Raw genomic sequence first — 16,678 nt, 5'->3', positions numbered from 1 at the left:
TGTGCTGCTACAGCCAGAACCAGGCAAGGATTTAGGAAGGAGGAGGAGCCCACTACAGCCCCTAGGGTGGAAATGAGGTGGAAGCTGCCCAGCCCCGCAGTGCATCTTGGCCTGCCTCTGTAAGTACAGTGGCCCAGTAGGGCAGACCCTCGGGGCAGAGGCCTGATACTGGGAGAGAGGGCTAAGCTGGTGAAAGCCGCACTGAGCACCTTCAGACCCTGCTTCCTCCCCGGCCTCAGGGGAGCACTGGCTCCTTGCCTAGAGGTCCTCAGAGCACAGCCAGGTGCCTGCACAGAGGCCACACCCCCAGACCAGGTGCCTCTGACCTGCTCTTCCTCCTGACCCTTGACTGTAAAACATACCTGGCTGCCCACTCCCTGTGGTGGCTCCAAGGCCAGTAGGCATCTAAGTTTCTGCCTGGACACAGCTACCTGCCCTCTGCTCCCCAGAGCGATCAGTGAAGCTGATACCAGCTGTGGGAGTTTGGGGCTTGCAGATATTGATGCAGGGCTCTGGACCCTTCAGACCTCCTGGGCGTAGGCGGAGGCCACCAGGGACCCAGTTGTGGGGACGACAGGATAAGAAGTTAGTTAAGATACCGGAGCCCTGCGTTGGGTGTGAAGGCCCAGGGCTCATGAGAAGGTGAGCCTGGGTGTAGCTGGCTGTGGTCCCAGAAGTTGCTCCAGGTTCCTCAGCCTTCTCTGCCCTCAAGACCCTCACACATTCTTGAGGGGGGAGGTGGTTCTGTATTTCCTTTTACAAATGAAACAAGGTGGCAACACGAAGGGGGCGGGGGAAGGAAGGGAAGGCATGGGGCCTATTTACAGGGGACTTGGAGTGAGTTTGAGGTGGGAGATTGGGGGGATGCGGGCAGGGAGGGGAAGCCCTGGCAGAGCTGTAATCTTCCTATGTCATTGGCAGTCTGGGTCCTGCTGCCACCCCAGAAGGAGGGTCCTGGGATCCACTCAGCCCCAAGAGGCCTGAGCGCCAGCAGTCCAGACCAGCACCCTGGGGCTCCTCCTCCCCGCAGGATGTGTTAAGTGGAGTGAGGCTCCCGGCTGGGGCCCTGCTCGCGGCCTGAGTCCCGGTCCTTGGCCTCCGAGGAGGACGACGAGGAGCCGACAGAGCCATGGCTGCGGCCCGACTGCCGGTAGGCGGCGCTCAACTCCTGCAGCCGCTCGGGCGTTGGCCCCCACTTGGCAAATCCAGGGTCGTTCTGTAGGAAGAGCACGGCCGTGCTGTGGACGGCCTTGTAGTGCATTTCCTCCCTGCGGGCAGAGGTAGCGGCTCAGGTAGGGGCCCGGCCCGGCCTGGTCAGCCCTGCCCGGCAGCCCAGCCCTCCTGCCCCACCCGCCCAGCACCCACTTCTTGCAGACGTGCTGGGAGCCGCTGCGGTACTCGTGCTCGAAGGCGGGCAGGACCAGCTGGTGGCGCTTGAAGCGGCTCTGCTCCATGCGGGTGAGCGCTGGGGTCGGCGGTTCCCGCCACTCGGGGATGAACACGATGAAGGACAGGGGCTCTGGCGAGCTCTCGAGCAGTTTCTGTGGGAGGGGCCCACGGTGGCCATCAGGGCCTTGCCCTCCAGTGGCCGGCCATCTTTGCTCGCCACCCCCCACCCGTGGCGACACACCCACCTCGAAGTGAGAGACCATGGCGTCCATGAGCTCCTCGCAGAACGGAGGGTTGGCCTCGAAGGAACCACTCAGCGGGGAGAAGTCCAGGCAGGGCCTGGGGACAGAGGTGAGCATTTCAGGTCCCACCAGGACCCAGTCCCTCCACCAAGAACAGGCGCTGCCCCCGTGTGTAGGCAGCCAAGTTGGAGAGATGGCTCTGGTCAGGCCAGAGGCCAAGAGTCACCCTTAATTTGTTCTGGGACAAGGTGTGGCCATCTCTGTTGAATGGATGAGGACACAGAGGCTCAGGCTTGGTGGCCCAAGTCCACTGAACTGGTTAGTGGAGGAGCTGGAGCCCCAGTCCAGTTCTGACCCGTGCCACCACAGCACGAGCCACGCCCAGGAATCCCCTGCTGCTGAGCTTGCCCTCTTGCCGGCCTGGCCGCAGCTCCCCCTCCCGTCCGCACCCCCAGGCCCCCGCCACGCCTCCCACTCCTCTCAGTGCCCGGAACCAGGCGCTGCTACTCCACACCTGGGCTAATTCTCTTGAGAGCCACAGGCTAGGTGAGGGGGTACCACGAGCTGGGTGAGGGCGTGGCACAGGCTCCCAGACATTGAGCCACATGTCCAAGGTCACACAGCTGGTGGGGGGCGGGGCAGGGATTCCACCCAAGACTGCCCAGCTCCAAAGCCCTCAAGCCTCAGGAAGCAGCTGACCAAGGTGGGCTCTGTGCTCGGGAGGATGGCTGCCTGGGCAAGAGGGAACCCACCGGCCCCGGACTCTCACCCGCGGGAGCCAAAGTAGCCGTCCGTGTCGGGGAAGGCAGAGCAGTACTGGCGAAAGTAGCAGTTGAGGGGTGAGGCGAAGCACTCGAAGCTGACACCGAAAAGTCGCTGGAGGGCCTCGAAGACGTGCACGGGCAGCGACCCCTGCAGGCCTGTCCCCTCGTAGAGGCCCACGCCGAACATCATCTGCAGAGCAGCCGTGCTCAGCCTTTGGGGCACAGCCTCCCCCCCACCGCCAGAGGAGCCCCCCCTCCAGCTGCCCCAGGCCCGTACCTGGTACCGGCGGAGAAGACACCAGACTCGGGGCAGGAACCTCTCAAAGGCAGAATCGTCGATGCAGCTGTAGCGGTAAAGGAGCCACTGTAGGACAGAAAGCAGGGGGCTTCAGCAGCAGCCCTTCCCTCCCTCGTCACTGCCTCCTGCAGAGGACTCCAGGTCCAGAAAGATCAGCCCTCACATTCCCCTCCTGGGGGCACCTGCCTCCCCCGCCCCCCAGCTCTTACCAGCTTGCTGAAGTAGTTGCGGCTGACCTTGACCATCTCGCCCTTATACCGGATGCAGACCACGTTATTCTCCACGTGCATTTCCACGCTGGGCATGGGAGGTGCAGACACGGCCAGCCGTACCGGGTAGCAGTACACCAGGCGGGGCTCCACCTCGGGGGCCTCCACCTCCTCTGTGGGCAGGAGAATAGTGAGGGGCCACCCACTCTCACCCTGGACAGCCTCTGCCTACCGAGGGCCAGGCGCTTCACAGGCGCATCCCAGTAACCACGGGCGGTAAGTCTCACCCTGTGGAGGAGTAAACTGCAGCTCAGACAGTTCGGTAACTAAGGAAACAGCTAGGCAACTGGCAGGAGCAAGAACCGGTGGCCCACGTCAACACGCTCCGTACTGACTCGGGCCCCCGGGCCACCATGCCTTGGGGCCTGGTAGGCAAGCTGTGGGTTTGCTGCCATGCAGAAGTATGAGACCTGCACTGCCTTCATCGTAATAGTCACAATACCTTATTTAGGGATCTTTTGGGGCTCAGCACTTTAGTTCCCACGGAATCCTCACATGCTCCTGTGGCCAGGTGTCACACCTCAGTGAGGCTTGCAGAGAACGGATGTGAAAGCAGGTCCACCTAACTACTTACCCCTGGCCTGTCTTGCTCTCCCTCCTCCGGCTCTCCCTTTCTCATCCCTTCTCCTGTTTCCTAGAGGAGTGCTGAAACCCCAGAGCCGAAGGCCACAACAGGTCTCGCCCCAAGCACTGCCGGGAGAAACAGGCTTCCCCACACCAGTTGGCGGCCTTGAGGCTCAGCCTCACTTGTCCCTTCAGTCAGGGCCCGGGATACTGAGTTGATGGCGCCCTACCTGGGATGTTGTTTTCCTTGAGAATGGCAAGGTGCTTCTCTCGGATCCGTTTGACGTACTCCAGAGAGATGTGGTAGATCTTACTGCAGATACCTTCCACGGAGTCCTTGGCTGCGGCCGAGACGTGGGGGCCACACTGCCTCCGTAGATGCTCCAGGCGATCCTGGAGGAGACACTCCTGATCAGGGCTCTAGTGGGCTGGCTGGGGAGGGCTGTTAGATTCCAACAGTCCTCGTTCTGAAACAGGCTCTGCTACTTACTAGCTGTGTCACTTGGACAAATCCCTCAGCATCTGTGAATCTTATTCCTCAACTGCTAAGGGAACACAAAATACTTACCTAACAGGGCAGTTTGAATATTAAATGCGATCATTCCCATTAAGGGCTTCGAAAGCCCCGGGCATACAGTAAGTGTCCAATAAATGCCAGCACTTATTGTTGGGGTTACACTGGGCCAAATCCCTTGATACTTGCTGGGGAAACAGACAAACCAGGCACAATCCTTGCTTATAAGGCATTTGCAGTCTATGGGGAGAAAGACTATTGTAAAACAGGGGCTCCTTGGTCACTGCAGATTTGCAATTTGAGCTTTTAGCAATTTGTAAGGTTAACTGTAGGCATTTGTAATTATGCTGAATTGCACGTGTCAAAGTGATGGGTGAAAATGAGTCACTCTGGCTAGTGAGTACACCTACCTTTGTCACTCTCTACGTGTCAAGTACACAGTTACTATCGTGAAGTGCGAAACCTTGTCTCTTGTGAAAAATGGTCCTGAAAAGAAAGCCCATTGCTAGCGCTGGTGGAGAGTTAAAGAAGTGATGGGTTTGGGCCAGAAAACAGAATTGTTTTGGACACATTAAAGTGGGCGATTGAATCTGGTGGTAGCTCTTAACTGAAATAGGGCCACACACACCCAAGAAAAGGCAGTCTGTCGATCTGTTTCCAAAAATCTAAAGGGAGGTGTTGAACATTCATTAAGTTGAAAAGGCAGCTACTTATGGTGTGTGGCCGAGCACAGGATTCTATTAAGAACGCGGATAGAAATGTTCTTTGGGAGAAAGCCAGGAGCCTAGAGGAACATCTTCACAGACGTGAGTTTGGGGACTGATGACTGTCACAGGCCCACTGTACTGCACAGGAGGCTGCCGTGGGGCCCGCCCAGCCTCGGCAGGCAGAGTGGGCTTCTCGGAGACAGTGGCCACAGAGCCTTTCCACCACTGGCCTACAGGCTGGGGCCACTCACCATATAGTCCTCCTTGGAGGCGGAGTGGTCCTTCCGCAGCCAGCTGAAGGTATCCTCCACGTTCCACTTGACCACCTTCCTGCTGTCGGGAGATGCACTCCTGCCAGTGGAGGGTACATAAAGGGGCCGGCTGTTAAGCGTCTGCTCCACCCTCCCTCCTCCTCCCATCCTACTTCCACTGGCATTTGGGCATCAACACCCAGGCTGACATCATGACCCTTGTTCTGCCTTTGGGAGCTGGCCCCACTCCTGCCACCAAGAGCAACGACAGGGCCCTGAGAGCAGGCCAAATGGCCTGTGCCCTCCCCAACTCTGGTCAGAGCCCCCTTGTGCCAGGGTCACGAGACAGAGCCAAACCTGGACTCGATGAGCCGCCTGGCAGCCTCTGCGTATTTGAAGAGCAGACGCTTGGCCTCCTCCCGGAACTTGATTCGGGATAACCTGGGTTAGAGAGTAGGCAGAGTTAGAGCCCTTCTATACCGGCTTGGGCACACAAACCAAGTTGCTGGGGTCGGCCTCAGCTGCCGGGCTGTACCTGATGGGAATGTCATTCATGATTTCACGAAACATGGAAGGTGACACGACTGGTTCGCAGTTGCTCGGCAACAGGGGATCAGAGCCTTTGTCCACGACCTTGCGCTCCAACATCCAGCGGTTGAAGGATTCCCGGGGGGGCTCGATGCCTATGGGACAGGAGAGCTGATGAAGGTCTGGATTCAGTCAGCGGGCTCCACGCCAGCCGGCACAGGAGGCATGGCGTGGGCACTGGAGGTGCAACCGTAAACAAGACAGCCCCTGTTATGTCAGGAGCTTAGTCCTAGGCAACATTTCCCAGAGTATTCTGAAAATTGCTAGTTTTATAAAGGGTGTTACAAAGAGTAACAAAGAGGGGAGGGATGGATTCTATATTTCAGCCAAGTTAAGCAGGCTTATCTACTAATTAATAAAAGCTACAGTTTATTACACATTTACTCCTTGTAGTAATCCTGTGAGGTAGAGGTGCTCGGGTTTTTATGCCCCTTTACAGATACATAAAAAGGCTTCGAACAGTGCCTGGCAGACAGCACTGGAAGTGTTAATGATTGTTTCTGTTGTTTTGGCGTTACTGATCCCAGCCACCCTTTATGTAGGCACTGTTACTGTCGCTATCTTACAGATGAGGAAACTCAAGGGCAGAGAAGTTAATCGATAAACCCGAGGTCACAGAGCCAGTGGTTAGTGGAGCCGGGACCCCTCCACAGCACACGCTCAACCACTGGGCTCCACTGTGCCATCCCCGAGCCCCACTGGCCAAGCCCCAGCTCTTGCTGACGGCGGACGGAAACAAAGGAGGCTGGGGCCCGGGCGGCAGTTACCCTCTCGCTGCTGGCACAGCTCCCGGTAGTGCTGCCGAAGCTTCAGGATGAGCTGGGAACGGAGCAGCTCCACCTCGGGATGCGGAGGCAGCACCTCTGATGGCCCCCGGTGCTTGATGACAGCGTTGGTCTGAATGTCGAGATCCCAGTACACCCTTGGGGCACAGACGGGAGCAATGAGGAAAGGGATGCCCTGCCTGCCACCCCACAGTCCCAGGCTGGCTGACCATCAATGATCAGCGCCCCCAAGCCAATCAGCAGGGACTCACTCAGTGGGTCGGAGGAGAGCTGCCTGCTGTTTGTCTTCAGGGGATGTCCCCCAAATCTTCAGGGTTGGGGTTCCTGGGACGCTGGGGGAGCTGGGCACTGACGGGCCCGTGGGTGTCATGGGGATTTCAATCTGGAGCAAGAGTCAAAGGCATCAGGTCAGGAGAGCTGGCCCACGCTCCGACGCCGTGTGCAGCTGGTGAGCTGCGCCCCGGGCCCCCTCCTGACCACTCTGCCGATGCCCAGCGCTCACAGGGGACCTGACTGGGCTGCCGCGGCCCAGCCAGCTCCTGAGTCCACAAACACTCACCTTGGGCTTCTTCACGCCATTGCCGCTGGGCTGCTCTTCCGAGAGCTGCCGCTTTCGGGGCTTGTTCTCAGCCGGGGGGGTTTCCACCAAGCTTGAGTCTTGGGGCAGGGGGGTCGCATTCAGCCCCAAAGGGTCCGACTGGTGGAGGGAGACCAGCAGAGTTGCAACCAGGGCCAGCGGCTTAGGAGTCCCAGTACTGCGGAGGCCTGACGCCTCCCGCCCCCCTGCTCCTACTCCTTGGAGAAGAGCAGAGGGGGCTGGGATGCAGGAGGAACACTGGGCCCCACTCCTGCCTGCTCCTTGCAACTGTGTGCCCCGGGGGAGTGCCTGCCCTTCCTAAGTCCCTCACCTGCAAGACAGCCAAGCTGAGCCCGACCTCGCCACTGAAAAGGTGATTAAAGGACCAGTTTAACATGACGTCTGGCATGAGATCAGTGCCCAGTACATGTTAGCTTCTTTTCCTTAAGAACCAGAATGGGGGACTCCCCTGGCAGTCCGGTGGTTAGGACTCCGAGCTTTCACTGCTGAGGGCGCAGGTTCAATCCCTGGTGGGGGAACCAAAGATCCCGCAAGCCGCTCAGAGCGGCCAGGAAAAAAAAAAAAAAAACTAGAATGAAAATTAGGAATAAAGGGAAAACTCAAGAGACTCTGGGAAGTCTTTTGGTGACACCGCAAGCGTGTGTGTGATGGTGGGCAGCAGGGCATAGCCCTGAAATCCCTCAGGTGCGGGTCCTGCTCTCCCTCTTACTGGCTTGAGGTCTTGGGCCAGTCACTTCCCCTCTCTGAGCCTGTGTCTTCATCTGCAAAATGGGGGTGGATCGTGCCAAGAAAGTCTGCCCCAACTGACGGCGATCCAAAAGCCCACATTCGCGCCAGACAGCCCGTGCCCACACTTCCCCGTCACATCGACATGCCAGTTCCCAGACGGCGCTCCTCACCGCTTCCTGCTTTCACTCAGCCTACCTTCTCACCTTAAGCGCTGGTTCACAGAGAAGCCTTCCCTGTCCCCTTCCCCTCCCCAGACCCGCTAAGAATCCCGCTGTACTCTGACACAGTTCTTCACGCAGGTGCTACACTGTACTCCTCCTGGCCCCTCCAGTAGACTGTGTGTCCCCCGAGCGTGCAGGGGCAGGACCAGGTCTATCTTGTTAACACCACATCATAGGCACAGTGCCCAACATGCAGTACACGTTCAGCATTGTACACTATAATCATCTTTCTAGGTGTCACACAGTCTCTCCTACTGGAGTGTAGGTTCCACGAGGGCAGGATTGTGTCTGTCTTGCTTGTCATTGTGTCCCCAGGTCCTGACACAGGGCTAGGTACATAATAGCTGCTCAGGGTACATTTGGGGAAGGCCCAGATGCCAGAAGCTGCTGAGACCCCTGCCCGAGGCTGGCACTCACAATCACATCGTGCTGGCCCAGCACGGGCATCTCCCACAGGGACTGGTTGGTGAACCGGTTGAAGTAGTAGGGACGGTTCTCCCTTCTGCTCCAGCACTTCTCCCAACCGGCGTGCACCAGCTCCTCTGCAAACAAGCACGGAACCCAGCCAGGGTCAAGACTGCTCCTGGGCACCCTTCCTACCCCACCGCCCAACCACTGCCCCTCGCCAGTACCTGGGAGGTCCTGCACCAGGCGGATGGGCTTTGGAGAACAGGGCTGGCTCTGATTGGAGGTGCCTGGGGAGTGACTCAACAAGGATGCTTCCTCCCGGGGGCTGCCGTGATTCTCATTGGCCATCTCAGCACCCACACCGGACCTGCCACACAGAGGACCGAAGGGTGTCAGGGCCAGCAGGGCATGGAGGTCAGTTCCACCCCCCGCACTGCACCCCAATTACAATCCACAAGGGCCCCAGTGACCACCTGCACATGTGGAGAAACCAGTCCAGTCCCTTCCTGGACGGCCAGCCTTGTGCCACAGGAGCCCTCAGGTCTAAGTTGCCGTTTCCTCAACTGTAAAATGGGTGCACTCCTGTTGCTCTTTTGGCCTGGAATACTCTTTCCCCGCTTCTCTGCCTGGCTTGCCACTAGGTCCACATCCTCCAGGAACCATTCCTTGACTCTCCCTTCCCCAGACTAGGTGATCAGAGTCCTAGGATTGAAGGATTGTAGCACTCAAATAGTCTGGTCCATTAACTTGGTTTGTCTCCCCATTAGACTGTCAGAACTCCCAGGCCTCAGTACTGGGTACAGTTCAGCTCTCTCCAGCGCTCAGCATGGTACCTGGACCCAGCAGGAGCTGTATTCATTCTGCCAATGTTTACAAAGCACCAACAGTGGCAGACAAGACAGAACAGAGTCTGCCCTTGAGAAGCTGTTCCCATAAGAAGAAATAGTAACTGTTCCTCTTTCCTTTTCCTATCCAGTAAAATCTAACTGGAACACAGCACAGCCGAGGAAGGGGCATGGCATCTAATTAGATGCCTTGTTCTACACTACAGAGCAGGAAGAACCAGTAGGACTGAGAAGGAATACCGAGTTCAGTCCTTCATAATCCCCAGGTGAAAATATACTTTAAACACCAGGAAGGTCAGCTCCTTCTGATTCGTATTCCTAACCACCCCACCCAAAACACACCCAGCACAAGCCTCAACGGCCGAAGTGGTTCCCAACCGGGCTGTCAGACTCCTGGGGGCCAACTAAGGTCAGCCTGGTGCTCCTAAAGTTGTTTTCAGCGTCACAACACCCAAAAGAAATCAAACATTTACCCACAAAAAGACCACAAAGGCACATTTAAACACTGGTTATCTATCTGAAATTTTATCAACTGACTGTGGTCACATTGATTATCTCATGACAATCAGAAGCTCTGATGGTTGTTGGAGACATCGTAGCGATCACTGGCTTGTTGATTTTATTGTACACCCAGTCACAGACATCTTTGTTAATTTGGAAAGGGGAAGATGAACGGTTACTCCGTCTGTACAGTTTGGCAGATAAAAATGCAGGGAACAAGAGAACACACATACAACAAAAGGGGGCCAGGATAAAAAGGTTTGGAACCACTGACCAAGGGGAGCTGCCTTGGTCCTCTGGGGAAGAGGAATTCCCGGTGCCTCGGGGCGGACCCACAGGTCTCAAGGCTGAACAAGGTCCCTCTTTCTCTCACCCTCTGGGGTCTGCAACGCTAGCATGAGAGGGCTTTCTTCTCTGGCCAGATGGACCCCCTGGTCCCACAGAGGCAGTGGGGAGGCCTGCAGGAAAGCGTGCAGTGCAGGCGTGTGGGCTGGTCAGCAGCGGAGTGGACGGGAGCCCAGGGGATTCCTTGCATCAGCAACTGCAGAGCAAAGAGAAGAAAAGAGAGTCACAGACCTGTGAAATGCTGCAGAACAGGGACAACAAGAGGGGCAATGACACAGAGCACGTCGGGAGCCCCCAGGACAGGGCGGGACACTCTGTGGGAGATCTGGGGATTCAGGGGATGAAAACGGTATTTCTCAAGCTTCCCAACGAACAGGTTCACCCTCACAGACTTGCAGCCTGCACCGTCCCACGGGACCCTGAGTTGAAAAGGGCCCTGAGACTGGTTTAATGCTCTGCTGTCACGGTCTTCACATCTTTAATAAACTTTTAACAAGGGGCCTGTGTTTTCATTTGTACATTTGATGTCACGAATTATGTAGCTGGTCTGGCCAACCACAGTACCCCTAAGACGAAAGTGAACAAACATATGTATCACAGATTGGGGGTGGGCACGGTCCCAAGCCACCCACAGTGAGGGAAAAACACATTTCTTTGAATCAGGTCTTTAATTTTAAAAATAATAATAATCCATGCCAATGCATTATATAGCACAGCGTGTTCACCTTCACTGAAATATTTTCCCCAAGGAATACTGTGTGATACTGATGCACCAGGTAGATGAACTATGCAGAGGAGGGATAAGAAGCACAGCTTAGTGAGGCCAAATGGGGACTCGGCAGTGTTTCCAAAACCAGCTGTGCATCAGAACCACCAGGGAACTTGTTTAAAAAACCCTCAGATTCCTGTCCCTCACTCCACATCATAGAGATGGGGAGGGGAGATACACAAGAATCTGTATTTTTTAAACACAGCGCAAGAGTGGGATTGGGAGACTGGGTGACTAATCTTCTCACTTTTCACCACTTCAAATCTTTACCAACTTTTTTATGATTAAAAAGTTTTTTAATTTCCCAGGTGATCTGGATGCAGCAGGTCGGTGGCCAAAATACCAACCCTGGGTTTGGACAGACGCCGGTTCCAGAAGCTTCTGCCACTTTCCGACTTAGAACCAGAATCACTCAACCTCTACGGTCTCGATGCGTAGAGTTTAGCACACTGTACACTCTCAGTAAGAGATAACTGCTATTACTAAGGAAAAGTTTTTATTTATCCTGTGGCTTCCCGGCCCCCACGCATACCGCAGCTCGACAAGGGCCCAACAGCTTAACGATAAACAAGCATATCTGCGGAACCCGAGGAACCCACCAGAAGGAAAAGAGAGTCCGACTCCAGGATTGGAGGAAGATGGGGCGGGATCACTTCAGTAACGCACCAATCAGAATACTCCGGCCCAGTAGGGAGCAAAGGGCTTCCAAAGTGCGCAGGCGCGGGGGGCGCGCGATGGAGGGGATGGCCCAACCCCCGCCGCGCGCGCACCTTCCCCCTACCCGCCAGCGGGGGCGGGCTGTTTGGCGCGCGCGCGCCAGCCCATCTCCCGGACTCCGCCCCCCGCCCCGCCGCGCGCTCCCGCCCCCGGGCTGAGGCGACACAGAGTCGGAGACCGACACAAAGGCGGTGGCGGCGGCAGCGGCGGAGGGGCTCTAAAGACCGGTCCGCCCGCGCTCCCCGGACCCAACTCCCTCATCCAGGCCACCGGCCCGGCCGCCCACCAGTGGGCCTAAGATGGCGGCGGCGGCAGAGACGGGGCAAGCGGTAGCCTCGAGCGGAAAGCGCCGGAGGGGCCACCGCCGCCTGGCTTCGGACCCCGGACCCTGGCGCGGCTCGCGGCGGGACGATGGCTTCCTGGGGCTCTTACCTGCCCGCAGCGGACTCGAGGGGACGCGGCTACACGTTCTGCTCGACCGCCCGTTTTGCCGCCTCCGCCTCGCCCTCCCCAACGCCGCTGCCGCCATCTTGTGTCCCGGGCCGGGACTCCGCGCTGCGCATGCGCTGGTACCGCCTCTGAGGGACCTCGCCGCTGCCGCGCCGCCATGTTGAGTGTGGCAGGACAGGCTGACTCTTTAGACCCCGCTTGCTATGGGCCCCCTCCCCTTCCTGCTGTCCTTCCCTGCTGTTCCATGCGGGTCTAAGGATCGGGAGGCAGCTTTGCGGGCCCTGGGGTGTGGACTGAGGCAGGAATGAACCCACAAGCACGCTCCCTGCCTCAGTTTCCCCCGCGAGCGCACCCGCTGGGGCCCCAGGACCTGGGTGGGCGGTGCGATGGTAGTCGGGCTGAGTGTGCGCACCAGGGGGCGCGGGGCGGGTTTGAAACCTGCGGGGGCTAGGCTCAGACGCCCACCTGGGGGCGGAGTCCTGGTGACGTAATCTCTGGACATACAGAGGACCTGGGTTTTGGCTGCGGCGCGCCTCCGCCACTTCCGGGCAGTCGCTTGTCGTCTTTGGACCGTTGTGCAGAATGTTTTCCAGCCATTTCTTTTTTTTTTTTTTTTTTTTTTAAAGATTTTTTTTTTTTTTTTTTTTTTTTTTAATGAGGATCTTGAATCAGATGCGTATGTTTGATTGATTGATTGATTGATTGATTTTGGCTGTGTTGGGTCTTCGTTTCTGTGCGAGGGCTTTCTCCAGTTGTGGCAAGCGGGGGCCACTCTTCATCGCGATGCGCGGGCCTCTCTCGTTGCGGAGCACAGGCTCCAGACGCGCAGGCTCAGCAGTTGTGGCTCACGGGCCCAGCCGCTCTGCGGCATGTGGGATCTTCCCAGGCCAGGGCTCGAACCCGTGTCCCCTGCATTAGCAGGCAGATTCTCAACCACTGCGCCACCAGGGAAGCCCCCAGCCATTTCTTATATGCAGGCTGCATGCACATCGAACTTTCTCCCCTAATGAGGCTGCACAAGTTCTAAGAGCCCCTGAGTAGAAGAAACTCAGAATAGCCCTGAGAGACATATAATAAAGACGGATTTTGGCAAAGTTGGGAAATCATAAACTAAATGCATCAGAGGGCTTTCCAACACATATCAGTGGTTGCTAGTTGCAGTGCAAAACCTCACTGAGACCTCAGGCCGGCCACAATAGTTAACCCAGCAGGAGAATGGCAGTCGCCAGGTCCCTCATGCCTGCAGGATTCTTTGGTAGGGCCGAGCAGGCGACTCACTAGTTCCACCTCCCTCTGGCCTCCCCAGTAAGCCGACCTCCCAGTGATAGCTTAGGAAGACAGGCTTGCCACCTGCTGTTCGACTTATGCTTCCCACGTAGAGCCTGAGGCTGCAGATACCCCAGGTGGGCCGCCGCTCCTGTCCGTGGTGCCTGGTCCCAGCAGCTTGGTGGGGTTGGGCGAGTGCCGGCAAACCCGAGGCAGTAGTGTGAACAGTAATTAAGAACTAGGGTTCCCATCAGTCTAACTGGGTTCAAACTCCTCCTCCACCCTAGATGTAGATGTGTGGCCTTGAAGGAGTTGCTTAACCTCTTTAAGCTTTAGTTTCCTCTAATGGAGGATAAGGCTGCCTACCTCATCAAGGTTTGGTGAGAATTAACTGGGATGGTGCCTGTGGAAGTACTCAGCACAGCAACTGACACTAACAGATGTTAACTCTTATCACCTCACGGGGTTTGAGGCTTGCTCCACGTAGATCTGAGACCTCTGGAAATAAACCAGCTCCTTGTAGGCACAGCAGGTGCAGCGATCCTGCCCTCACAGTTCACCTGAGAGGCTTGACAGGCAATCAGATGCAGGGTCCCCACCTCAGACAGACAGGGGAACCACATGTCCTGCTTTGCCTGGGACAGTCTTGATTTATGTCTGTTGTCCTGGCATAATTATTAAAATGGCTGTTGTCCTGGCATAATTATTAAAATGGCTTCCTTTCTCAAAAGGGCCCTGTTTTGGACGATAAATTATATGGTCACTCTAGACTTAACAGAATGCCCAGTTTTACAAGCTCACCAGCTAGTTCTTATTATTAACACTGGAGTGTAAAAATCATATAGTGATGGTTACCTGTTCGTGCCTTCATGTTTTCAACGTAGTTTTTCATTCCTTGTTCAGATTCTCTTAATTATCAAAGCATCAAACTTCCCAAGTGCCTATCCTGTTTTACCATGTAGTCCTCTGCAAGAACCCTGAGAGTAGAAAAGATTAAATCAAATCTGCACATGAGGAAACTGAAGCTGGGGGAGGGGGCAGGGGTGAAGTGATTGTCCAGGTTCACAGCCATGAAGTAAGAGAACTGGGATTTTAAGCTCAGGGTTCTTTTTTTTTTATAAATTTATTTATTTATTTATTTATTTATTTATTTTGGCTGTGTTGGGTCTTCGTTTCTGTGCGAGGGCTTTCTCTAGTTGTGGCAAGCGGAGGCCACTCTTCATCGCGGTGCGCGGGCCTCTCACTATCGTGGCCTCTCTTGTTGCGGAGCACAGGCTCCAGACACGTAGGCTCAGTAGTTGTGGCTCACGGGCCTAGCTGCTCCGCAGCATGTGGGATCTTCCCAGACCAGGGCTCGAACCCGTGTCCCCTACATTGGCAGGCGGACTCCCAACCACTGCACCACCAGGGAAGCCCAAGCTCAGGGTTCTTAACACCAAAACCTGAGGCTGATTCCTTAAAACCACACTGCTTCTCTCTCTTGTGGAGAAGGGAATCTGGACTCGGGGCAAGTGACTTGTCTGAGCTCACATAGTGGTCCTGGACATTTCCACTTCAACATCTTGTAGGTTTCTCTACCTCAGAGTGTTAAACACTGCTCTTCACTTTCTTTGTCTCTTCAAACTTGTTCTTCCCATTATATCCTCATCCCTTCTCTCTATCATTTCTACTACGTAGAGCAAGCCCCATTATTTTTAAAATCTTTTTCTTGTGAAGAATAGTACACATAGGGACTAACTTGGTGGTCCAGTCGTTAAGACTCCACACTTCTCTCAATGCAGGGGGCCCGGGGTTCAATCCCTGGTCAGGCAACTAGATCCCTCATGCCGCAACTAAGACCTGGTACAGCCAAATAAATAAATATTTTTTTAAAAATAGTACACATGCAGGAAGGCACACAAAACAGAAAGGTAGATGATTTGTCACAGAGTGAATGTGGTAAATATCACTCAGGTCAAGATATTGCGAAGCACAGGGTAATCACTGTTCCCACTACTTTTGCAATAATCACGTCCATGCTTTTATAGTTTTACCGCCTAAGCACGCATCCCTAAAGACTATCCCTTCATTTCACCTGTTCCTCAAACTTTATATAAATGGAATTATATGTGTTTGCCTTCTTTTGCTCAACATTGCACTTGTAAGACCCATCTAAGTTGTTGCGTGTAGCTATAGTTAATTTTCATTGCTGTATCCTGTCTTCCAGTGTATATTTCTCTACTCTACTGTTGGGGGATATTGGAAGCCCCCACCCTGTACCTCTTTTCTGAATTACTGCTGGTTTGGAGATCAGTCCCCAAACTGGTCTTCTGATCCTCCAGCCTTGCTTCTCTCGTGGTGCATAAGCCACCATGCAGTCACGGGGATCTCTTTAAGTCTGGTCATACTGCAAATCTGACCAAGTCACCCTGGCCTTAAAACCCTTGAATGTCTCCCCACTGACTGCACAATAAAGTCCCAAACCCTTACCTTGGCTTCCAAGACTATAGTTATGAGAGCTAGTATGGCAGGGCGTTTGCTAGGGGCTGCACCAAGCACTTTACATACATTCATGTTATTCACAGTCTGGACCTTCAAACCATCTCTCCTTCCTCTGGTCCCAGTGATCCTTATAATTTCCCTAAATGTGCCGAGTTCTCACTTGACCCTGGGCCTTTCCACATGCTGTTTGCTCTCACTTTTCCTCCCCCTTTGCCTAATTCAGCCTTCATCTTAACTGAGATGTTGCCTCCACCAGGCAGCCTTCCCTGAACTCGCCTGCACCCAGGCTAGGCTAGGTCAGGTCTCCTCTTCTGTATTCTCCTAATGGCCTGTGCTCAGTGTTTGTCCATTTTCTCCGTCCACGAGGCTGTGAACTGCTTAAGGGCGGGGACAGGGCTTGTCACCCTGCAGTCCCCAGACCCGGCGCTGTGCCCAAGCCTCTGTAAATATTTGTTGACCACAGACAGACCACACTGGGTTGAAGTCTTAGTGACTTTTTCAGGTATCCCCATCTCTATTCCAGGCTCTGGTTTCTGTGGTGGGAACACCAAGGCAGCACCCTTTGGGACACCAAGAAAAACATGAGTTGCACAATGTGGCAGAGTCCCTGCCAGCAGCCTGGGGTCCTGTACTCCCAAGATGGTTTGAGCAGGTCAACCAAACATCCTGGGGCTTTCAAGCACTCCATCAACTTTTCTGTAGAAGCCTCACTAGACAGCAGATCTGGGTTGGGAGAGATGGTAAGCAGAGCTCCTCCAGACATAGCCAGTCCTGGCCGTGAAACCGAGCAGGACCCTGTGGGGCTCCTGAGCATAGAAGCTTTTCAAACAGTTACTAATCAGGAAAGAGAGGGGATACAGAGGCAAGGGAGGAGCAGTCAAGAAACAATAGTGATCAGGCTTCCCTGGTGGCGCAGTGGTTAAGAATCTGCCTGCCAATGCAGGGGACACAGGTTTGAGCCCTGGTCTGGGAAGATC

General features: G+C 55.3%; 1 protein-coding gene across 4 annotated transcripts; it reads right to left on the bottom strand.

Annotated features, from left to right (window-relative positions):
* Positions 1-90: 90 nt before the first annotated feature.
* Positions 91-14,203, bottom strand: PCIF1 (phosphorylated CTD interacting factor 1). 4 transcript variants are annotated; one of them, XM_057528657.1, is made up of 17 exons: positions 14,076-14,203; positions 10,047-10,214; positions 8,552-8,694; positions 8,337-8,461; positions 6,931-7,068; positions 6,623-6,753; positions 6,354-6,508; positions 5,534-5,681; positions 5,356-5,439; positions 4,999-5,098; positions 3,757-3,919; positions 2,903-3,075; positions 2,673-2,759; positions 2,401-2,585; positions 1,635-1,728; positions 1,366-1,541; positions 95-1,268 (listed from the first exon to the last, which is right to left on the bottom strand). In XM_057528657.1, the coding sequence occupies exons 3-17, from the start codon at positions 8,673-8,675 to the stop codon at positions 1,037-1,039; spliced, it is 2,115 nt and encodes a 704-aa protein (XP_057384640.1). In that variant the 5' UTR covers positions 8,676-8,694; positions 10,047-10,214; positions 14,076-14,203; the 3' UTR covers positions 95-1,036. The 4 variants fall into 4 exon arrangements, with proteins under 4 accessions (XP_057384638.1, XP_007185439.3, XP_057384640.1 ...); XM_057528656.1 differs by lacking the exon at positions 14,076-14,203 and adding an exon at positions 11,937-12,077; XM_057528655.1 differs by lacking the exons at positions 10,047-10,214; positions 14,076-14,203 and adding an exon at positions 8,801-8,991 and having other exon boundaries at positions 91-1,268.
* Between the last annotated feature and the right edge of the window lie 2,475 nt (positions 14,204-16,678).

This window comes from Balaenoptera acutorostrata, chromosome 15, assembly GCF_949987535.1.
Source record: "Balaenoptera acutorostrata chromosome 15, mBalAcu1.1, whole genome shotgun sequence".
Classification (NCBI taxonomy): domain Eukaryota; kingdom Metazoa; phylum Chordata; class Mammalia; order Artiodactyla; family Balaenopteridae; genus Balaenoptera; species Balaenoptera acutorostrata.
Note: the sequence above shows the minus strand (reverse complement) of the source record. Positions and strands in the feature narration are given on the sequence as shown.